At 33.6% G+C, this 25079-nt stretch overlaps 2 protein-coding genes across 2 annotated transcripts in view; both read right to left on the bottom strand.

Moving 5' to 3' along the window:
* Positions 1-1213: 1213 nt before the first annotated feature.
* Positions 1214-10686, bottom strand: LOC107600660 (pleckstrin homology domain-containing family D member 1-like). The gene is made up of 9 exons (XM_016292605.1): positions 10327-10686; positions 9593-9686; positions 9134-9223; positions 8499-8575; positions 7886-8302; positions 4656-4788; positions 4127-4271; positions 2696-2839; positions 1214-1601 (listed from the first exon to the last, which is right to left on the bottom strand). The coding sequence occupies exons 1-9, from the start codon at positions 10476-10478 to the stop codon at positions 1444-1446; spliced, it is 1410 nt and encodes a 469-aa protein (XP_016148091.1). The 5' UTR covers positions 10479-10686; the 3' UTR covers positions 1214-1443.
* An 8967-nt stretch (positions 10687-19653) lies between these two features.
* slc39a9 (solute carrier family 39 member 9) overlaps positions 19654-25079 on the bottom strand; it is a 10326-nt gene continuing 4900 nt past the window's right edge. Inside the window, exons 5-6 of the mRNA XM_016292606.1 lie at positions 24202-24336; positions 19654-21521 (exon numbers count right to left, since the gene is read on the bottom strand). Of these exons, the coding sequence (XP_016148092.1) occupies positions 21288-21521; positions 24202-24336 (369 nt within the window). The 3' untranslated portion in view covers positions 19654-21287. The remainder of the gene's footprint in view (positions 21522-24201; positions 24337-25079) is intronic.

The following is a 25079-nucleotide window of genomic DNA, read 5'->3' on the forward strand; positions in this document are numbered from 1 at the left end:
TAAATAAATAAATAAATACAAAAAAATAAAATCTGAATTATTTAGTTGTTTTATGCTTCTGGACATAACAATGTTATATGCATTTACATTATACGGTATTTATTATTATTTTTTTTAACTTTACATATTTTGTCAAAATTCAGTTCTAGCTGAAATCCTGTGATCTCTGTCCTGTGATAGAGAAGTTTGGCTCAACTGTGTCATAGAGTGCAACAGTCGAGTTCCGAAGTAAAAATGTCATTAATTTCTCCATTCGAAAACTGATTTTTAAAGGTGCTGTATGTTTTTGACTCTACTAAAGCATAAACGTACCATAATATGTTTGCAGATATTTAAGAAACATGCTAAGTTAACATACATGTTTATCTGAAAAACAATGCTACAGTCAGTTATTCTCCTTTGAATATGTGCGTTCCGGGCCGGAATGTCGGTCTCTGTTTTGGTTTGTGAAACCCGCCCACCTGCCAGTTTACCCAATTGTATTTCGTCACCCCGGGTTTCCAGTTTGCGGAAAACAGAGCATATCTCATTTCATTCATCGTCAAGCGTGCTCGTTCCTGTTGGTGTCTCAATCTGGCAACCTGCGTGGGCCTCAAGTCAAGGAGGAGGGGCCGGGTGAAAAAAACCCCTCTCCAATATTTTGAATTTAGACTGCAATACCTAGTTCAACCACTCAGAGTCAATCCTACATACTGCACCTTTAAGAATAATTTATAAGCCTTTGGAAGAGTAATGGAGTCAGTCTCCCTACACTCTCAAACTACATAAACATTTGTATATGTGTACTTTGCAATAAATATAACATATATTGTTTATATTTAATCCACCATTCTTTAAATCTTTAAGTCCATCATTGTTAATTTGATTATGTAATTTGCAATGCTTCATGGGATTGTAGTTCTTCCCCTCATTAAAGCTGTTGTTGAGGCCTATAGCCTTCTAGTCTTTTTGTCTGATTTTCAAATACTTTTTTGCTTCAAATCAAAGTTTGCAATGTTGTGATTCACCTCATGGCCGGTTGGTTTGGTGCATGGCTTATAACTGTTTAACAAAGACTTAAAAAAAAAAATCCCTATGGGAAAAATGAGAAAAACTTTCTGAACCAAGGTAAAATAACATAAAAAATAAAAAAGCGAGCTGGCACTGTTTTCTCTATTGAGTGTAAAAATATTAAATCCTTTAAAAAAAATGCTGTGTTGTTAGATAAGTTATTTTATTCTCACTAAAAGCAAATATTTAGACATTTCATATCGTTTTATTATTCTACAGTGTTTTACATTTACATGGACACAATAAGAAGGACACACAGTCCCAAAGTATGATGGCACACTGCATGTGCAGATTTCCCTTACTGAATTATGATAACATTCACCAGAAGTTGCACAGCACAGAGCAGGATGACAAAACAGCTTCCCCTCTCTCAGTCCATCTGTCAGAACACTGTTAGTCCTCAGACTGAACGGTCTTCTGGTAGGTGATGATCTTGTAGGCCCGCTGTCTCAAACAGCTGTCTGAAGTCAGGCGCCGGGCAGTTTCTCTCAACTCTTCAAGACTGCTGGAGGAGGCACCGCGAGAGGAGGCAAATGATTGAGAGTGCTTCACTGCACACAGGTCAAGAGAAGGTAAAGTCAATTTATTTTGAGTAAATTTAACCAAAAATTAAAGCCTTTTGGGCCACTCCACAAAATATGTGGCATTCATGTCTATCATATTATATTTGTAAACACAATGAAACAACAATGAATAGCTGATGCCAACTGTTACTTCATTTTAAACACATCAACAAAAATTAAATAACTTTATTGTTATAATAGTTTAATATTTCGTTTTCTTTCATTATAGTATAACTATAAGCTTATCAAGGCTGCATTTGTTTGATCAAAAATACAGTAAAACAGTAGCTAATAGTATTTAAAAAAATAAGTTATTTTAACTATAATAAATTGTTTTATTTTAATATATTTGAAAAACACACACACACACACACACACACACATATATATATATATATATATATATATATATATATATATATATATATATATATATATATATATGATATATTTCTGTGTTGGTAAAACTGTATTTTCAGCAGCCATTACTCCAATTTTCAGTGTTGCATGATCTATCAGAAATCATTCTAATATGCTGATTCGTTGTGCAAGAAACATTTCTTATTATCAGTGTCGAAAGCAGTTGTGCTGCTTAATATTTTTGTGGAAACGATGGCATTTTCTTTGGATTCTTTGATGAATAGAAAGTTCAATAGAACAACATTTATTTGAAATAGAAATCTTCTATTTAAAAAAAAATAAAAAATAATAATAAGTCAAATTAATATCAGATTAAACTCCAAAACCATGATACGTTTCTGAAGGCATAGCTTAACCCCCCAATATATACAGAATATATATATATATATATATAGGATCCATGATCATTTCTTAAAATGTTAACAGGTTAATGGTAATTTATATATTTATAGAATGTTTACAATAAACAAGCAAATAAATAAATAAACAAACTCCCAAAACAATCAACTATCACTACACAAAGTACTGTTTCTGGTAATAGTAGAATGGTACATTCCTCAGAGCACCAGCAAACATGCACAGGTCAGCTGAATATGAAATTACCACTAATGGTACTATTTAGGTTATAATTTCATCATGCGTGCACCTGCACGGACACTTACACCAGTGCTGTCTGGAGGCCCGTCTCTGGATACGGCAACTTTTGATGCGTCGAGCAGCAGCTTTATGCAGATACACTGCGTTCTTCATGATGGACGGTAACTTGGCCTCAATCTCCGCCGCACAGATACATTCCTCAAAGAACTCTGGAGGTGCAACGCACAACATTAAGTTTGGATGCAATTTAGTAAACTTTAAAAAGCCACTGTATTTTGGTCAAGATATTTGAACATCATAAAATAATTTAGATAACTGGATTTAAAGGGCTTACAAAATGGAAAACTTTCTCACCAGTGCAAAAAGAGTGCTTATTGAAACCATAAAGCAAAAACATGCAGCTGCAGTCTCTGTGGTTGTGAAGCTGGTTCATTGTCTTATCGGTCAATGCTTAAAACCCCTTATTTGTAAGGATATTATTACAGCATACTTTATGACGTGCATTCTGGGAGGCTTTTTAACGGCACTGAATGAGTTCCTAGGCATGCTGGGATGTTGGCTGCCTTTCCTTTAGCATTCGTTCCAATTAAGAAAAATAAATGAATAAATTGAAATGCTAATTTTGTCAAGTGCATCCAAACCAGGTTTGCCAACAGCGATGCACATTAGTACTTCATTTCCTTTTCCCTGAGGACCAACTTGATGTGGAACATTTTTTATTTAGTTTGCATTTATACGGTAATGTCCATTTATTTTAGGCATACAGTGTTGAATACTTCTTAGGTTTGCCTGAGCATGAAATGCAACATTAAAGGGATAGTTCACCCAAAAATAAAATTCATGTCATAATTTAACTCAACTTCAAGTTGTTGGTTTCAAACCTGTTTCTTTCTTCTGCTGAACACAAAAGAAGATATTTGGTTCCCAAACTGTTGCTGGTAGCCATTCACTTTTTTCATACCATGGAAGTCAATGGCTACCACCAACTATTTGGTTGCCAACATTCTTCAAAGTATATACAGTATCTTATTTTATGTTCAGCAGAAGAAAGAAACGTAGACAGGTTTGGAACAACATGAGGGTGAGCAAATGATGAAAGGATTTTCATTTTTGGGCTAACTGTCTCTTTAAGTAACAATAAATATTGTTAATTTAGCATTTTCAAAGTTAAAACAATTTTTTTTAGACAAAGATTTTTTTTTTTTTTTAACGAAACCTGAAACTATGATCGACACATACACACATTCAATCAACATACGGTAAACACAGAAACTATTTCTTCACAAAACTTAAATTAAAACGCCCCATTCATATGGATTTGTTTTTTGTAACTTTTATAACATTTTTGGATCTTCTAAGTTTTGGTTACCTGGACAGAAACCTCACAGGTTTCATTAAAAAAATATAAATTTTTGGGTGAACCGACTCTTTAATATGACCATGATAGCAAAAATCGTCTTCTCAACAGTAGGACATGGCTAATGGAATGCACTTACTGCGGAGATGGCTGACGTCTCCTTTCATTCTTTCATCCCTCTCATGGGTGCGTTCTATTGCATTTAGACCCTGCTCTAGATCTTGCAGAGCCTCCTCAGCCAATTTCAGCCTACGCTCCAGTTCTACACGAGACTCCATCTCTGCCTGTTACATGCACACACACACACACACACACACACACACACAGACACACACACACACAACACAACATATAATGTATATTATGAAGACAGAGTATAAGGGAGATTCATTTTAGAAGTGAGGTATGAAGGAGGAGACAGGCATGGGCTTTTATAGAATTTCAATTGATTTTTATATCAGTGAGAAGTGATAGTAGATGTGCAGATGATCCAGAGATGCAGAAGAGGTAGTGTGATATATATTTAACCTAATTGTGTATCTAATATGTAACACTGTATGCTAGATCCAAAGCACAAATATCATAGCACCCTGAAAAGAATAGTGGGAATTTTTGCAATGTTCCACAACCAGATTTACAGAAAGTCCCCCCTTCTTAGTAGTTTTCACCTTCAGCTCTTCCTCTGTGTGCTGTTTGTCTACTGTGAGCTGTGTGAGCGACTGCTGGAGAGCTTGAGCTTGAGAAGAATAAAACTCCCTCTCCTCCTGCAGAACTTTGGCTCGCTTTTCATTCTCTTTCAGCCTGCAGGGTGCGACAGAGAGAAGTCTGGCTGACTGACATCAAAACCAAGCTGTAGGAAAGAGAGCACTGGAGTGTAGTTTGTAAGATGCCAAGGATGCAATATTTGCAGAGGATTGTTCTCTGCTCACTGTTTTCTGTGTAAAAGTACAAAATAATTTATATATAATTGCTATTAGCCTTCTGACCTGTACATGAATTATAACTACATTTGCTTAAAAAAAAACATAATCTATTTGTTTGTTTGTTCATTTTTTTATTAATTAATTAATTAATATTTATACAAATTGTACAAATTGCTGCATACTACACAGTATTTACAAAATACTACATATTTTTTAAATATTTGAAACAGTACTCAGTATGCATTTTAAAATATAGTATGGCCCTGAAGAAGGTCATGTTTTGAGTGAAACGTTTGCTGGCCCGTTATTTTCCATTTTGAATACAATATGTTTATAAAATTTTATGTTTACGAAAAAAAAAGTTTTGGCACTCCGGGGATAAGAAAGAGATATTGCGTCAGTTTAATTTGTAATGGAAGGTCAAGTGCATTGTATTATGGGATACATGTGAAATGTTCTCTATTGCATACGGAACATGTTGGCAATAGTGGCAAGTCATATATATATATATATATATATATACAGTGGGTACGGAAAGTATTCAGACCCCCTTAAATTTTTCACTCTTTGTGATATTGCAGCCATTTGCTAAAATCATTTCAGTTAATTTTTTTTCCTCATTAATGTACACACAGCACCCCATATTGACAGAAAAATAAGAGTGAAAAATTTAAGGGGGTCTGAATACTTTCCGTACCCACTGTATATATAGATGAGCAATATCACTCAACTACGAGAGCTATACCGGCTCTATATCAGCATGGCTGTGATTAGGCCAGAGGCACAAGGCCGCAGGCAATCACAGCCGCTGATATAGAACCGGTATCGCTCAAGTACGAGAGTGATATTGCATTTATACAACAGTTCGACAGAACATGTGTGTAATTAAACAATAAACAACGGAGTGCCTAATAAAACCCTCTTTTGTGCGGAACTACTTCCTTCCGCCACGGATTCAAAGCTCAAGTTGACAGTTAAACATGCGTCACTTTTAGATTTTTTTTACGGTAAAATTCTGGCAACCACAGCTGTCGTTTTTTTACCGTAAATTTTACGATTTTTTTTTTACAGTGTATATATTTAATCATATATTCAGTTAACCTCACATTTTTTAAAGAGTATGCAGCAGTCAACAGAAATAACACTACAATATTTTTGGCTAAGTAAAAAAATCAATGCCATCTTATCAGGTTTATCAAGAAAGAGATATTACCTCAGTTTAATTTGTAATGGAAGGTCAAGTGCATTGTATTATGGGATACATGTGAAATGTTCTCTATTGCATACGGAACATGTTGGCAATAGTGGCAAGTCATGGCAGTTCGACGGAACATGTGTGTAATTAAACAATAAACAACGGAGTGCCTAATAAAACCCTCTTTTGTGCGGAACTACTTCCTTCCGCCACAGATTCAAAGCTCAAGTTGACAGTTAAACATGCGTCACTTTTAGAATTCGTATCAAGGGCATGTGCTGCTTCAGTTAGGTTATTAGTGAGAAATAATGAGGTTATAAGAGAGAAACAATGCGGCAAGACATGCATTCAAATGAGAGAGAAAGAGACCGCGAAGCTAGACGTTTCTTCTTATATTAACTAACCTACTCTACGATTAGCTCAGTGAATAATTAAAAAAAAAACATAGACCCGACTAGAACAAGCGGAGTGATACAAAATTGTGAAAGGGCGTTCCTGTAGCGATACCAGTACAATATCTCATGGTTCTCAACCAATCAGATTTGAGAACCAGAACGAACTGTTGTATATATATATATATATATATATATATTGTATGTATAATCATTTCCTATGTGCAGTGTAAATACTACAATATATTTTGCAGAATAAGGAGTAGCCTACACTGAAAAAAATTTAAATTTAATGGTAAAAGACTGTAAAAATGCTACAGTAAAAACCTGTTAAATGGTTAACGGTAAATTCCCCTACTATATACGGTGAAAAACTGTATTAGACATTACATATATTGGACATGAATTTTACGGTAGAATGCTGTTTTTGGAAGTGAAAAAGACCGTATAATTTACAGTGAATAACCGTAAATTGACATTCCCAGAATTCCTTGCATTACATATAAAATTTGATGTTTTTTTGTTGAAATAACTATGTTTCTTCTTAGTTTTTTTCTTATCAGTTTTGTATATTAGGGTTGTGTGTTACACCTAATGTTGTTAAATGAAGGTTTATTGCATTATTTCAGTTTCATGTGTGTTACCATGATGGTGTTTGGTGTTTGTGTGAATGACACTGTGCACCTTCTGTATATGTTATTATTTAAAAGCTGTGATGGGCTTTGGTTCATCATGTGACTTTCTCATCACCACCTGCATTTGGTGGTTATCAGTGTATTACAAAGGTACAAAACAGATTTCAGTACTTCAATAGGTTGGTGTATTAACATTATAACAGTTAATGAAATTACGGTATTTAACTGTAAATTTAAGTTAAAACTGTAAAACCTAAAACATTGCTACCATATTTTTTTCCGGTAAAAGTCCGGCAACCACAGCTCCCAAAAATTTTACGGATTTTTTTTTTGTAAATATTTAATCATATATTCAGTTAACCTCACATTTTTCAAAGAGTATGCAGCAGTAAACAGAAATGACACTACAATTTTTTTGGCTAAGTAAAAAAATCAATTCCATCTTATCAGATTTGTTGTATCGCGCGTAATGGACCATACGGCAGAGTCACATTTATTTATATCCTGCTTTTGAGGTCTCTCATGCCCGCTAGTCAATCCACTCTCTGTCTTTTGTGCTTCATTCACATCTAATCAATAGACTGGCTTGTTTAGGGATCAATGTACATTTCCATTGTCATGGTCTCGACAGTCCATTTATTCTAATGCACTTTCTGGCCAAACAATAATGTTGCTACATTTCAAATCTTTGTTCATTTGTTTGGAAATTATATATTTTGTAATGAAACATTTTTCTTGACCAGATTTTCTGACCTTTCTTCTGCCTGTTCTTTCTCTTTAAGCATGCTCTTCATCTGCTCCTCGATTTGCCGCAGGTTGCCCTGAAGCTGCACCTCTGGATTCTGAGAGTCTAAAGATGCCCGCCGATCACTTCCTGTTTCAGCCACATCCTGTCCTCTTTCTCGCAGCAGCTCGAGGGTACGCTTTTTCTCTTGGGATAACTCCTGAAGAGACAGAGTCAGACTTTTGTTATGGATCATTTTTTTCACCTCATGGATAATAACAAGCCAGAACTTCATTATAACAAAAGAAGGAAAACATTTGGCTAAAAGAAGAAAAGAAAAAGATGTGGCCATACCCAAGTATTCCTGCTTTTCTTTAGCCAACTGTAGCCCCTGAGCTTCAAGACTCTCAATCATAGCCTCACCCAACTGAGCATTCTTCCAAGTGCTTTAATGAAAAAAAAGAGTTTCACATCACCACACAAAAATAACACTAATGTCAGACATAATATGTTACATATTAAAAATGCTGGAATTAAATCTTAAATGTGGAATTGTTTTAAACCATGCTTGTGGTTTTACAAGAGAAGCTTTGATTACTTTCATCTTTTTTTTTTCAGAGATGTTATTAGAAGTACACTCACACTTTTCCTGACTCTTGTAGCATCTCCACCCATTGGCTCTGCTCTGGCTCTGATTCAGCAGCCAGGACAATGTTTCCCTATACAGGATAAGCAGAAAGATATTCATTAAAATTTAATTTAATAATTTAATTTAATTTAATTTAATTTAATTTAATTTAATTTTATTTTATTTTATTTTATTTTATTTTATTTTATTTTATTTTATTTTATTTTATTTTATTTTATTTTATTTTATTTTATTTTATTACTTAAAAAAGAAAGAAAAAAAGGGCAATAACTTCATTGAATTTGTTCATCCTACCCCTTTCTGATATAGCTTTGGAAACCCAGTTGATTGTGGTGAATTGGTTTCCAAAAAAATAGAATAGAACAGAATAGAATAAAGTACAAAAGAAGAAAATGCTTTTACTGTGAAGTCTTCATGGTTGTATTTTATTTTATTTTATTTTATTTTATTTTATTTTATTTTATTACTTAAAAAAGAAAGAAAAAAAGGGCAATAACTTCATTGAATTTGTTCATCCTACCCCTTTCTGATATAGCTTTGGAAACCCAGTTGATTGTGGTGAATTGGTTTCCAAAAAAATAGAATAGAACAGAATAGAATAAAGTACAAAAGAAGAAAATGCTTTTACTGTGAAGTCTTCATGGTTGATAACCATGGCAAATGGCATGCCTTGATCTTCTCTTGGCTCGACGATGCATCCAGCTAATGGAATCACCCCCTTACATTGAGCAAAAGATAGAATACATTTCATGCTCAGTAAAAACGTACACTTGAACACATTGGACATGTTTTGCTTACATTACTCAGTATCTAATTGCTTGGTTATATTTAAATGTGAGCAGTCATCACACAGCTGTGCTAATATTCAGTACAACAACAGCTGCACATCTTGCTTGCATGATATTGCTTAAGTATATAATTATACAATTAAATATATATTCACTACTATTTCAATACACTGTAACAGATTTCTGTAGTTTTCACAGCATTATTACTGTACATTTCACAGTAATCTGTTTACAGTGTAGTCACAGTTAATGTTAATAATAATAATGTGCAACTCTAAGAAATGTAAATGTCTGTGTACCTTGGGGTGAATGTTGAAGTATCTATTGGTCTCAAAGCTTTTTTTCTCGTTCTCAGCATAATACAAAAGAAAACTATCCTTGATGATGAAGAATCTGTTATGAAAGCGTAAACAGCAACAAGAAATTCACTAATAACCTCACAGCTAACACTGCACATTCTGACCATTAGATAAGCACTACATGAAAACCCTTCGCTGCTTCCTTCACAAATTCATAAATGACCAAATAACCATCAATTTCCGCGTTCATTTCCCTGGAATTGATCTGTCCTGGAATTGATGAGTCCTAATGTACAAAAACTCACCGGCGGCACAGAATGTCCTCATGGATCTGACTTACTCAGCTTTAAAGGCACATTTAAAACACATCAGTTCAGTTTATAATGACGGGTTACTCAATATCAGCTAAGCTATAAAGCTTTTAAAGTGCATTACACAACAAGGCACTACACAAAAAAATGTGTGCTTGAACTGAGCAAAAATACTAATAATACCGCAGCTTGTTCTTTAGCCTCACTGTATCTAGTCTATAACATTATTTATTTCATGCCACTTCATTACTGACCAGAACAACAAAAACAAATAAATACATTGTATATCTCTGCAGGGAAATTACAACATAATGGAAAACCGCAAACTAAAATACAATAACTGAAAAGATCCTCCTAATAGAAGAATCGTACATATGCTTTTATTTTTGTTACCGACTGTGCGTAGTTAGGGCCCAATATTACCTGCGGGACCACTTGGCTGAGGGCCTCCCGAAAGGTCTCTTCCACAGAACCCCATGCAGTTGCACTTTAGTGCTGATATCCAAAGCGTCCGAGTCAGCTTGATCCATGGAGGTCCAGGGCAAAAGTAGGGAGGGTTTGGACGAGGAGAACATAGCTGACTCTTTCACAGGAAGTACGAGAGGAGGAGGTGTGGTAAAAAAAAAAGTCAATAAAGTTAAAATAGTAGCATGTACACTCGCCAATAATCCTATAGAGATGCATTCAAACAGACAGAGCTTGTGATGATCTCCTCCAGTTATTCAGTGATGTGGAATGATGCATCTGCCAATAGTGACGTCAGCTGGTATTGGATGTGGAAACAGAGTCAGAGAGGGAAGGAGGAATGGATGCAAGCGGGTTAGGGAAGAGGTTTTGGGAAAGGGTGTTTTTTTTTTTAAATCTGAGATACGTCAATGCAATATTTTGAAGAGAAAAGCTATTACTTTGCAGATTACATCACTTATGACGTTGGATCTATCTATCCATTCATCCATCCATCCATGTTTCTTTAACTATTGAAGATGTAAATTAAATTGATTTTTTTTTTTAAACTAACAAATTACTACTACAGAAATTGTAGAGAGGCAACTATAGAAACAGTGTTTCTGAAAACATTTGCCATGCCTTTATCATTTATTGAATTCATTTTATGTGTAGACTTTTATCATTTTACCTACGTCCCAGACACAGGCTTGCTATCTTACAGTAAAATGAATTGAAATGAAAATTCATCGACATAAATAAATTAATAAATAAATAAATATGTGAATTAATGCTGTCAAACGGTTAATCATGGTTAATCAGAACATTTTTGTTTACATAATATATATGTGTGTACTGTTTATTATGTATACACTGTATAAATACACAGATGCATGTATATATTTAAGAAAAATATGTTATATATTTAATATATTAATTTATAATATGAATTATATAAATATATACATGTAAATATTTTCATATATATATATATACTGCATGTGTTTTTACATACATAAAAATATACACAACACACACACATATATTATGTAAACAAAAACGTTTATTTTGAATGCGATTAATCGACAATGTCAAACTTTGGCTATCCAACAAATTGTTTAACTCTAAATGACTCTAAGACTGAGATTATAATTTTTGGTCCATCTGATAAATCGGAGTTTAATAATTCAGCTCTGGGCAATCTGTCTGTTTTTAATTCAAGTTGTGTATGTAACCTGGGTGTTCTCATTGATAGTCGGCTAACATTAGATACACATGTATCCTTGCCTCTAGTTTTTTCCAGCTTTGTTCACTTTCTAAAATAAAACATAAATCTGAGATACGTCAATGCAATATTTTGAAGAGAAAAGCTATTACTTTGCAGATTACATCACTTATGACGTTGGATCTATCTATCCATTCATCCATCCATCCATCCATGTTTCTTTAACTATTGAAGATGTAAATTAAATTGATTTTTTTTTTAAACTAACAAATTACTACTACAGAAATTGTAGAGAGGCAACTATAGAAACAGTGTTTCTGAAAACTTTTGCCATGCCTTTATCATTTATTGAATTCATTTTATGTGTAGACTTTTATCATTTTACCTACGTCCCAGACACAGGCTTGCTATCTTACAGTAAAATGAATTGAAATGAAAATTCATCGACATAAATAAATTAATAAATAAATAAATATGTGAATTAATGCTGTCAAACGGTTAATCATGGTTAATCAGAACATTTTTGTTTACATAATATATATGTGTGTACTGTTTATTATGTATACACTGTATAAATACACAGATGCATGTATATATTTAAGAAAAATATGTTATATATTTAATATATTAATTTATAATATGAATTATATAAATATATACATGTAAATATTTTCATATATATATATATACTGCATGTGTTTTTACATACATAAAAATATACACAACACACACACATATATTATGTAAACAAAAACGTTTATTTTGAATGCGATTAATCGACAATGTCAAACTTTGGCTATCCAACAAATTGTTTAACTCTAAATGACTCTAAGACTGAGATTATAATTTTTGGTCCATCTGATAAATCGGAGTTTAATAATTCAGCTCTGGGCAATCTGTCTGTTTTTAATTCAAGTTGTGTATGTAACCTGGGTGTTCTCATTGATAGTCGGCTAACATTAGATACACATGTATCCTTGCCTCTAGTTTTTTCCAGCTTTGTTCACTTTCTAAAATAAAACATTTTCTGTCTGAAAAGTCTCTTGAGACAGTTATCCATGCTTTTACAACTTCATGTTTGGATTATTGCAATTCTCTTTTTTTACGGTATATCCATGCCTCAGGTAGCTCGACTTCAACTGGTTCAAAATGCTGCAGCTAAATGTCTTAGAAATGGTCACAAAAATGACCATGCCACCCCCGTTTTGCGAGCTCTTCATTGGCTTCCAGTCCACTTCAGGATTGACTTCAAAATTCTTCTATTTGTGTATTTATTATTATTATTTTTTTCATTCATTCATTTTTACAAATATCCCTATAACATCATCGATCAACAACAACATCAAACCAGACAGACAATAAAAATACAATAAAACTCTAAAAATAAAACTAACTAATCAACACATACAATCATTGATATGCCTGCTTAAATAAATGAGTTTTAAGACATGATTCAAAAGTGTGAAGACTGTCACTGTTACAAATGTCCTGGGGAAGGGCATCCCACAAGTGAAGGGCAGCATAATTAAAAGCCCTGGACCCCATACTTCTCAGACGGACACGTGGTTGAACTAGAGAGATTGAAGAAGATCTAAGAGTACGTACAGGAGTGCGAATTTGAAGAAGATCAGTGAGATATAATGGAGCTAAATTATTAAGGGCCTTATACGTAAGAAGCAGGATTTTGAAATCAATTCGATATTTAAGCCAGTGTAAGAACGGGAGAAATGTGCTCTATGAAAGGAGTTCAAGAAATAATTTGTGCAGCTGAATTCTGGACCAGCTGTAGTTTATGTAAGGCTTTCGAAGGAAGACCATATAGAATAGAGTTGCTGTGATCAATACGTGATGTAACCAAAGCATGTACAAGAGTAGTAGTGCTGTCAAAAATGGAAGAAGATGCTTTATGTAAAATTTGAAGAAGATCAGTGAGATATAATGGAGCTAAATTATTAAGGGCCTTATACGTAAGAAGCAGGATTTTGAAATCAATTCGATATTTAAGACAGTGTAAGAACGGGAGAAATGTGCTCTATGAAAGGAGTTCAAGAAATAATTTGTGCAGCTGAATTCTGGACCAGCTGTAGTTTATGTAAGGCTTTCGAAGGAAGACCATATAGAATAGAGTTGCAGTGATCAATACGTGATGTAACCAAAGCATGTACAAGAGTAGTAGTGCTGTCAAAAATGGAAGAAGATGCTTTATGTATGAAAGTTGGCCGAATGAATAAAATTATTAATATGGTTTTCAAAAGATAAGTTGCTATCGAGGACAACACTCAGATTCTTTACCTGAGAGGATGGAAAAACTGTTGACTTACCAATAGTCACAGAAAAATTACCAGATTTTACCAAATTAGACTTTGTACCTACAAGAAGAATTTCAGTTTTATCACTATTAAGTTTAAGGAAATCAGATGAAAACCAGTTTTGTATTTCAGCTAAACAGCTCAACAGAGAAGGAGGGGGAAATACCGAATTAGGCATGGAAGACATATAGAGCAGGGTGTTGTCAGCATAGCAATGGAAATAAATTCCAAACTTCCTAAAAATGTGTCCAAGGGGCAGTAAATAAATAATGAATAGAAGAGGCCACAGGACTGAGCCTTGGGGAACACTATCAGTGGCATGCAATAACTCAGATCTGAAGTGAAGTTTTTAAGTTGTACAAACTGAGTGCGACCAGAAAGATATGATCGAAACCAAGACAGACAGGTGCCTGTAAATCCCAGGGAGACAAGCCTGTCTAAGAGGATCTTTTGTAAGATTGTATCAAATGCAGCACTCAGATCGAGTAAAATAAGTATAGTCAGCTGTCCAGAGAGGAAATACCGAATTAGGCATGGAAGACATATAGAGCAGGGTGTTGTCAGCATAGCAATGGAAATAAATTCCAAACTTCCTAAAAATGTGTCCAAGGGTCAGTAAATAAATAATGAATAGAAGAGGCCACAGGACTGAGCCTTGGGGAACACTATCAGTGGCATGCAATAACTCAGATCTGAAGTGAAGTTTTTAAGTTGTAAGTAACTGTTGTTTTTAAGTAACTGAGTGCGACCAGAAAGATATGATCGAAACCAAGACAGACAGGTGCCTGTAAATCCCAGGGAGACAAGCCTGTCTAAGAGGATCTTTTGTAAGATTGTATCAAATGCAGCACTCAGATCGAGTAAAATAAGTATAGTCAGCTGTCCAGAGTCCGCTGCCATAAGCAAATCATTAGTGATTTTAACAAGTGCCGTCTCCGTATTAAGTGGACGGAAGCCAGATTGAAATTTTTCAAACAAATTATTGCCAGAAAGATCATTTGAAATAAATGGAAATAAATGGGAAATAAATGGTAAATTTGAAATAGGACGAACATTGTCAAAATTAGTTGGATCTGCTCCTGGTTTTTTAAGTATAGGGGTTATTATAGCAGTTTTAAGTGATAAGGAACAAAACCAGAAGACAGTGAAGAATGAAAAATGTCAGTAATTAAAGAGGACAGAGAAGATAAGTATGTTGAAAGAGGATCCAGCTGACAGGTAGTGGATTTAGAGATCTGAATGGTGAAGGTTACCTCATCAACAGTATAGACTAAAGTTAGAGAAAGTGGACTGAGAAAGTTTAGGAAAGAAGGGATCTAAACAGCCGCAGCTAACATTATATGCAGGTATTTCTTTATGAATACTTCTAATTTTTGTATTACAATAATCCATAAAAGAATTACATTACATAAGTGTGATGGTAGAGATTTAGTAAACTGCATAAGTTTATTAACAGTAGAGAAAAGCTTAGTATTCCCTTCACTTGCGCCAAATAAATTGTAAATGTAAAAAATTTAAAATTCAGATTTAGCCATAGTGATAGCTTCCTTATAGCTTAGCATATACAGAGCATACAATTTTTTTCAAACAAATTATTGCCAGAAAGATCATTTGAAATAAATGGAAATAAATGGGAAATAAATGGTAAATTTGAAATAGGACGAACATTGTCAAAATTAGTTGGATCTGCTCCTGGTTTTTTAAGTATAGGGGTTATTATAGCAGTTTTAAGTGATAAAGGAACAAAACCAGAAGACAGTGAAGAATGAAAAATGTCAGTAATTAAAGAGGACAGAGAAGATAAGTATCTTGGAAGAGGATCCAGCTGACAGGTAGTGGATTTAGAGATCTGAATGGTGAAGGTTACCTCATCAACAGTATAGACTAAAGTTAGAGAAAGTGGACTGAGAAAGTTTAGGAAAGAAGGGATCTAAACAGCCGCAGCTAACATTATATGCAAGTATTTCTTTATGAATACTTCAAATTTTTGTATTACAATAATCCATAAAAGAATTACATACAGTAGTAGAATACAAGTGTGATGGTAGAGATTTAGTAAACTGCATAAGTTTATTAACAGTAGAGAAAAGCTTAGTATTCCCTTCACTTGCGCCAAATAAATTGTAAATGTAAAAAATTTAAAATTCAGATTTAGCCATAGTGATAGCTTCCTTATAGCTTAGCATATACAGAGCATACAATTCTTTATGCTCAGTATGACCAGTTCTGTAACCTTAACTTATTGACAATCGCTTGTTCAAAGTTAAACGCAGAGGGGATCGAGCTTATTCGGTGTTAGGTCCTCGACTGTGGAATAGCTTGCCAGTACAACTTAGAATGGCCCCCTCTTCACCAGTTTTTAAATCTCTTCTTAAAACTCATTTGTTCTCCTTAGCCATCAACATGTGTTAATTGCTGATTTTTGTTTCTGTTTTAAATGTAGTATTTGTGTATTCTGCTCATGTTCATTTTGATTATTTTTTATATTGAACTTATTACTTTGCTCATGTACAGCACTTTGGCCAGTCTCTAGGCTGTTTTAAAAGTGCTTTAAAAATAACCAAACTAAACTAAACTTGTGTGCCACTACAAATAACAGATTGTGCCCCTAATAAAGTTTTATCAAAAGTTATTGTATTTGGTGACAGCAGTATCAGTAAAGATCATACTTAATATAAAGTATGCGATGTGATGTGTGAAGAAATGTGTTGTTTTCAATCAAGCTCTAATTCTGACAAAATGTAAAATGTATCAAAACATTATTGTTTTTTAATTGTAAATGTATTGTACAAATTGTATTTTATTATTTTAAATAGTCTTAAAACAAACGAGTAAGACATTTCATTCCTGAAAATGTGTCCACAGGGACAAAAGTGACTATACTAACCAAATATATATTAGACAGGTGGGGAAAATAGATTTTAGATGTTGTTCTTACATAAAAGAGCAATCTGTCCAATTTTACTGACAGATTAATCTGCTAAAGAGCCATTTGGTGCTGTTGTGTGCGTAAGTGTTTGGATTACAGATGTATTCCTGTCCAAACAACTTCACCAAACACGTTTTGGATCTATATGCTTGTAAATCTGCCATGTTTACAGTGATTTGTCTTATCATTGAACGTATGGTAAATGGGAAATAAATGGTAAATTTGAAATAGGACGAACATTGTCAAAATTAGTTGGATCTGCTCCTGGTTTTTTAAGTATAGGGGTTATTATAGCAGTTTTAAGTGATAAAGGAACAAAACCAGAAGACAGTGAAGAATGAAAAATGTCAGTAATTAAAGAGGACAGAGAAGATAAGTATGTTGAAAGAGGATCCAGCTGACAGGTAGTGGATTTAGAGATCTGAATGGTGAAGGTTACCTCATCAACAGTATAGACTAAAGTTAGAGAAAGTGGACTGAGAAAGTTTAGGAAAGAAGGGATCTAAACAGCCGCAGCTAACATTATATGCAGGTATTTCTTTATGAATACTTCTAATTTTTGTATTACAATAATCCATAAAAGAATTACATTACATAAGTGTGATGGTAGAGATTTAGTAAACTGCATAAGTTTATTAACAGTAGAGAAAAGCTTAGTATTCCCTTCACTTGCGCCAAATAAATTGTAAATGTAAAAAATTTAAAATTCAGATTTAGCCATAGTGATAGCTTCCTTATAGCTTAGCATATACAGAGCATACAATTCTTTATGCTCAGTATGACCAGTTCTGTAACCTTAACTTATTGACAATCGCTTGTTCAAAGTTAAACGCAGAGGGGATCGAGCTTATTCGGTGTTAGGTCCTCGACTGTGGAATAGCTTGCCAGTACAACTTAGAATGGCCCCCTCTTCACCAGTTTTTAAATCTCTTCTTAAAACTCATTTGTTCTCCTTAGCCATCAACATGTGTTAATTGCTGATTTTTGTTTCTGTTTTAAATGTAGTATTTGTGTATTCTGCTCATGTTCATTTTGATTATTTTTTATATTGAACTTATTACTTTGCTCATGTACAGCACTTTGGCCAGTCTCTAGGCTGTTTTAAAAGTGCTTTAAAAATAACCAAACTAAACTAAACTTGTGTGCCACTACAAATAACAGATTGTGCCCCTAATCAAGTTTTATCAAAAGTTATTGTATTTCGTGACAGCAGTATCAGTAAAGATCATACTTAATATAAAGTATGCGATGTGATGTGTGAAGAAATGTGTTGTTTTCAATCAAGCTCTAATTCTGACAAAATGCAAAATTTATCAAAACATTATTGTTTTTTAATTGTAAATGTATTGTACAAATTGTGTTTTATTATTTTAAATAGTCTTAAAACAAACGAGTAAGACATTTCATTCCTGAAAATGTGTCCACAGGGACAAAAGTGACTATACTAACCAAATATATATTAGACAGGTGGGGAAAATAGATTTTAGATGTTGTTCTTACATAAAAGAGCAATCTGTCCAATTTTACTGACAGATTAATCTGCTAAAGAGCCATTTGGTGCTGTTGTGTGCGTAAGTGTTTGGATTACAGATGTATTCCTGTCCAAACAACTTCACCAAACACGTTTTGGATCTATATGCTTGTAAATCTGCCATGTTTACAGTGATTTGTCTTATCATTGAACGTATGGTATCATTTACGAGTGTGTAGTTTGCTAATGGATCAGGGATTATGTACTCTAGACACTTAACACAGCTTCTAGATCCAGTGGATTTATATTTAATAACACTTCATCTGTAACTTTACACATAGACTAAAGGCTATTTGCATAGTACAGTATGTATTGAAAGAGCTTAATTTGAAATGACGAAGGATGCAATATTTCTTTAGTTTCTTCATACATCACATCTCATCCCTCTTTTCAAACATGATCTTCATTTACGATGTTATCTTGTTATTAAGCATGCTAACGTTCGATAAAACGTTATTAGGGTAAAAACTGTTGTATGTGGTGGAAAAGATACTTCAGCACAGGCATGACTGAGAGCTGTAATTTGTATATGGTATCATTTACGAGTGTGTAGTTTGCTAATGGATCAGGGATAGACACTTAACACAGCTTCTAGATCCAGTGGATTTATATTTAATAACACTTCATCTGTAACTTTACACATAGACTAAAGGCTATTTGCATAGTACAGTATGTATTGAAAGAGCTTAATTTGAAATGACGAAGGATGCAATATTTCTTTAGTTTCTTCATACATCACATCTCATCCCTCTTTTCAAACATGATCTTCATTTACGATGTTATCTTGTTATTAAGCATGCTAACGTTCGATAAAACGTTATTAGGGTAAAAACTGTTGTATGTGGTGGAAAAGATACTTCAGCACAGGCATGACTGAGAGCTGTAATTTGTGTAAAAATCTATAATTATTTTCACATAAATATTGAAATGATTCATATTTATTTCTCTGTATTTGGATTACTATATCTTTAATATACAAATATTTGTATGAAGAATTTCAATGTTTAAGTGTCTATTATTAAATATGTAAAATAATAGTCATAATAATCAAAACGTTGATGTAATCATATTCTGTTTGGCCTACAATGTGACATAACTGTAAACATTGAAAGTGTTAAAAAAAAAGTAGATTAATGTTCCCGATTGCTGCCAATATCCAAAGATGTGCCTGTTTATTTCTTTATTACTGGACAATAACTCATATTTTTCCATTTACCATTTATTTGCTTCATTAAATCACATGTGAAAATATTTCTCAATGCAATTCCAAATGTCATTAGACAGGCAAAATAAGGTACATAGTAAGCATCCATAGATCTGCATCCATTAAAAAAATAAAAGTTTATTCAAATCATGAACAAAGAATTGTGAAACCATTTTAACAACTGTGAGAAAAATAAGGCATACTCCTCTTGTGGAATGATCACATAAAAGCCCAAAACTCAATTCATCATGAATTCATCACATCTCGCCACATTGTAAAAATCTCTGAGCTGTACGAGCAGAAATAAGTCCTTATGGCACAAAATTTAATTCCATTATATATCTGTCCCAAGTTTCTGGGAGGTCATGTCGTAGTATTCGAATGAGGCTAAGTTTATCTAGTTTTCCCTTTAAAAGGTGTCATAAAATAATAATTATCCACAAATCAGCATGAAGTCTCTCATCAGTGTTTCTTCCACAGTTTGAGGTTGATGCTGCACTTGTGCACTACGGTAAGATGAGGGCACTAGAGAGCTAAAAGCACTAACACATCTTTCAAATAGACTATGACGGTCATTTTTCAGAGCAAGACAGTTTGTAAACCAGGATCATAGGATGTTGCTGGTGTCCCAAGTTGGCAAGAGGCAACCATTAAGTAACTTGGTGATGAACACCGCAGCTTTCCCGTTCGCAGATCTAAAACCTTCAGCTGACCAAAGCAGAAATCCACCATATATATATATATATCTTTCCAACTGACCTCAAATTCTCAAAGAATAAGTCCCAAATAAAAATGGAAGTGTCAATAATCATTCATTTCAAAAACAATCTTTCTTTCCCAGACTTAAAAACTCCTCGGGGTGTCAACCAGGATGTCAAACAGGGTATTTTTGTTTGTCATTTATACAGAGAATACATATTTACAGTACACAGTCTCTGCTCGGAGCAGGCATCACAGTACAAAACACCTGAATAACCAATCAGATGCTTTTTTTCATGATTAAACAACCAGTCAGGTTTGAAAAATGGTTGGTAAGTCAAATAATAAAGCTGTACATGCACTGAACTCAACAGAAAAATGTCCACCTGCAAGACTTTGGACAACCCATTTTTCAAGTGTCATTTAATAATATATATATACATAAACATATCAAGGGAGTAAAAACAAAGAAAACATGGAAATGTTCTAGTGTTTTAGCTAACTAGCTAGGCAAGGTGAAATTTAATCAAAGTTTAAAACAACTAATCAATACTGTAGAAAAAGAGGGACAACAAACTCAATACATTTAATGTTTGTAAAGCATCTAAACATTTATCATCATTGTAAATGGGCACATGGTGTTAAATGGTGTTGGTTCATCTTTTAAAAGATTCATGGACAAATTTCATATAAAAACCAATAAAATACCAAATTTAAAGCATACATGACAACCGCATCTTTTTAAACCAGCACCACTGAAGAAAACAAAATTAAGAGGTGGACACATGATTGCATTTATTTGTGTATGGTCATCGTAAGCCGTCAGCCCACAGGGCTTTATGAAGGGACAGGGCAGCCCATTCCAGAAGTCCATAGGCGCTTCTCAAATCTTGATCCCGACTGCAATGTTCCTGCGTTCACTCCAACCGTCAACTTGAATAAACCGACAGAGGCATGATTCAAACCACATCTGCGGCCAATTCTGTTCAAAGTCCCGTTTACACTTTTCAGACCTTCTTCAGTGTTGCTTCAAGTGAAGAACACTAGTGCTGGTGGCCGATGGACAGCACCAGAGGTATCAGACAGCCTAGAACCAGAGCTCCAACCTCCACTTTGCTCAGGCCCTTCCCTGCGCTGCCTCCGGGCGAGTGGCTGTGGCCGCCCATGCCGCCCACTTCCGGGAGGACGTGCACCGTGGCTACGTACAGGAAGGTGCCGGCGGAAAACAGCATGGCCACGCCGGTGGCGTTGACGTCAGATAGCGCCTCTTTACTGCTCTGGATGGAAGAAGAGGAAAAGTGTTAGATGACGGGTGAATCTAGGACACCGTCGGATTGGTAGAAACTTGTTTTTTGGCAGCCATTAAATATTCAGTATTGTTATAGGGATGCTCGTTGACGTCCCAGCGGTAAGATTGCATTGCTTTTCTGCATTTCAGTGATTTCCAGGCTGTCTAAAGAAGCACAATTATGGGGTGTTTCACAGCAGGAGAGCCAGAGGTGAGTGATCTTGGCGATGGGAAGCCTGCGGGACAAATCTGAAAAACACAGCGTGGGTCTCCATGCTTGTTATGTAACCCTGGTAAAGCATCTGAAGTTATTGCTGTGAAGTTATAAAAAGGACACTAAACCTTGTGCCATTATGGGGTAATTAGTAGATGTAACATTATAAAATAAAATTGTTACAATCCCTACAGGGGAACAAAAATACTAAAGAAAATAGACAAAAAACAAACACATTCAAGGATATATGTGAATTTAGCACACATTTAAATAAATATTGGCAGGGTAGTTTTAGAGTCAAATGAATAATAATAAAAATAGATTACATAAATTAATAAATAAAGGTATTATTGTGTGTATCAGTCTGGTTCCGGAAGACAAAACTAATTTTCTTCATAGAGAGCATATTTTGCAATAGTTTTTTTTTCTCCCCAATATATTGCCAAAATATCCTTTCTATTGATACGAAATGAAAAGTTCTTTATTTCACCATTCCTTTTCATTTGATTATGCCATTCACAAAGCTTCATGGGACTGTAGCAGTAAACAGGTAAACAAAGGAAAACAGTATTTAACCTTTGTAAAAAAAGATAATTCCAGAAGCAACATCGCTGACAGAGTGGGCAGGCACTAATGCACTCTTAAAATATAACATTCTTATTTTTAATATTATTATTATTATTATTATTTATTTTTACTTTACAATTTTTGCAATAAGGTTCTATTTGTTAACTATATAATGCATTAACTAACATTAACTAACAGTGAGCAATACATTTGTTACAGTATTAAATTTGTATTTAAAAATATTGAATAATATTTAAAAATATTTTCTTAAAAAGTATCAGTACTAATATGCTTTAGAAGGTTTTTTATTTCATTGTTAGTTTGCTAACTAATGCTATCAAATGGAACCTTGTTGTAAAGTGTTACTTTCTGTAATACTTAAACATACCTGACTGAGTCCTACGTAGGTGAGCATGGCCAAAACAGGGGCAGCCAAGGCAAAGACTAATAGATGTTTCCGGATACGGTTTCTTTCTAAACCCGCATGCATGAGGAAAGAGACGAGTCCAAAGGCAGCAGGAGCCTGAAATACAAGACATATCAAGCATGCCAGACTTAATCAAATTTAAGGAGTATAAAAAATGTATTTAAAATTAGAGTCTACTCTACACAGTTCAAAAAACAATCCCTACAGGTGAACAAAAATACGAAAGAAAATAGACAAAAAAAACAAACACATTCAAGGATATATGTGAATTTAGCACACATTTAAATAAATATTGGCAGGGTAGTTTTAGAGTCAAATGAATAATAATAATAAAAATAGATTACATAAATTAATAAATAAAGGTATTATTGTGTGTATCAGTCTAAAAAAATCTGCCCTTTAATTAAAGTACAATAATAGACCAGTATACAAATAATAGAAAAAACGATATTCCACATTTATTTTTATGTAAATTTTACTTCAATTAAAAACAATAAGCGAAGAGAAAGTAATTTTTTTTTACATTCCGTTTTGCTAAAATGAATCAAGGGTGCCTATATTAAGGGTATACACTATACATATTTAATGCACTGAATTCAGAAATATCATTACAATAATACACAACAGGGCAATGCTTCACCGACATAGTCTCAGATTGCATGCAAAGCACCTGTTGGGAGAGTGTGCATTAAAAAAATTAATAAATTAATTAAAAACTAAAAAAAAAAGTTTCGAAGTTCGGCTACCTGTCTCATTCATATGCGTGTCAAATTACACAAACATATTTTATTACTTTTTTTTTTTTTTAAATATACTGAGTCTATGTTTTAAATATTTGGAGAATTTATTTGGAAAATTGTGTGTATCAGTCTGGTTCCGGAAGACAAAACTAATTTTCTTCATAGAGAGCATATTTTGCAATAGTTTTTTTTTCTCCCCAATATATTGCCAAAATATCCTTTCTATTGATACGAAATGAAAAGTTCTTTATTTCACCATTCCTTTTCATTTGATTATGCCATTCACAAAGCTTCATGGGACTGTAGCAGTAAACAGGTAAACAAAGGAAAACAGTATTTAACCTTTGTAAAAAAAGATAATTCCAGAAGCAACATCGCTGACAGAGTGGGCAGGCACTAATGCACTCTTAAAATATAACATTCTTATTTTTAATATTATTATTATTATTATTATTTATTTTTACTTTACAATTTTTGCAATAAGGTTCTATTTGTTAACTATATAATGCATTAACTAACATTAACTAACAGTGAGCAATACATTTGTTACAGTATTAAATTTGTATTTAAAAATATTGAATAATATTTAAAAATATTTTCTTAAAAAGTATCAGTACTAATATGCTTTAGAAGGTTTTTTATTTCATTGTTAGTTTGCTAACTAATGCTATCAAATGGAACCTTGTTGTAAAGTGTTACTTTCTGTAATACTTAAACATACCTGACTGAGTCCTACGTAGGTGAGCATGGCCAAAACAGGGGCAGCCAAGGCAAAGACTAATAGATGTTTCCGGATACGGTTTCTTTCTAAACCCGCATGCATGAGGAAAGAGACGAGTCCAAAGGCAGCAGGAGCCTGAAATACAAGACATATCAAGCATGCCAGACTTAATCAAATTTAAGGAGTATAAAAAATGTATTTAAAATTAGAGTCTACTCTACACAGTTCAAAAAACTATAAGTCAAGCAAAATAAAAGGTACAGTTGTGTTTATTAATAGCCACCAACAATAAATAAAAAGTTTGCACTGGAAACACATCAATTCGTTTTGAAAAGCAGGCCATTGGAAAATAAAACAGAAGACGACGATGTAAGGGCAAGTGATATCAATCATAAATCAGTTTATAATTTTCATTTAAAATATTCAAAAAATCTGCCCTTTAATTAAAGTACAATAATAGACCAGTATACAAATAATAGAAAAAACGATATTCCACATTTATTTTTATGTAAATTTTACTTCAATTAAAAACAATAAGTGAAGAGAAAGCAATTTTTTTTTACATTCCGTTTTGCTAAAATGAATCAAGGGTGCCTATATTAAGGGTATACACTATACATATTTAATGCACTGAATTCAGAAATATCATTACAATAATACACAACAGGGCAATGCTTCACAGACAGTCTCAGATTACATGCAAAGCACCTGTTGGGAGAGTGTGCATTAAAAAATATTAATAAATAAATAAAAAACAAAAAAAAAAACGTTTCGAAGTTCGGCTACCTGTCTCATTCATATGCGTGTCAAATTACACAAACATATTTTATTACTTTTTTTTTTTTTAAATATACTGAGTCTATGTTTTAAATATTTGG

Source organism: Sinocyclocheilus grahami, unplaced genomic scaffold, assembly GCF_001515645.1.
Source record: "Sinocyclocheilus grahami isolate Dianchi unplaced genomic scaffold, SAMN03320097.WGS_v1.1 scaffold288.1, whole genome shotgun sequence".
Taxonomy (NCBI): domain Eukaryota; kingdom Metazoa; phylum Chordata; class Actinopteri; order Cypriniformes; family Cyprinidae; genus Sinocyclocheilus; species Sinocyclocheilus grahami.

What these genes read in the sequence shown, in the direction of transcription:
- LOC107600660 (XM_016292605.1), bottom strand. Translation starts at nt 10,478, where the DNA reads ATGTTCTCCTCGTCCAAACCCTCCCTACTTTTGCCCTGGACCTCCATG. An exon ending in AGACGTCAGCCATCTCCGCA is followed by an intron (nt 2,840 to 4,126) that starts GTAAGTGCATTC and finishes TTGCACCTCCAG; the next exon opens with AGTTCTTTGAGGAATGTATC. An exon ending in GGCCTCCAGACAGCACTGGT is followed by an intron (nt 1,602 to 2,695) that starts GTAAGTGTCCGT and finishes ACCTGTGTGCAG; the next exon opens with TGAAGCACTCTCAATCATTT.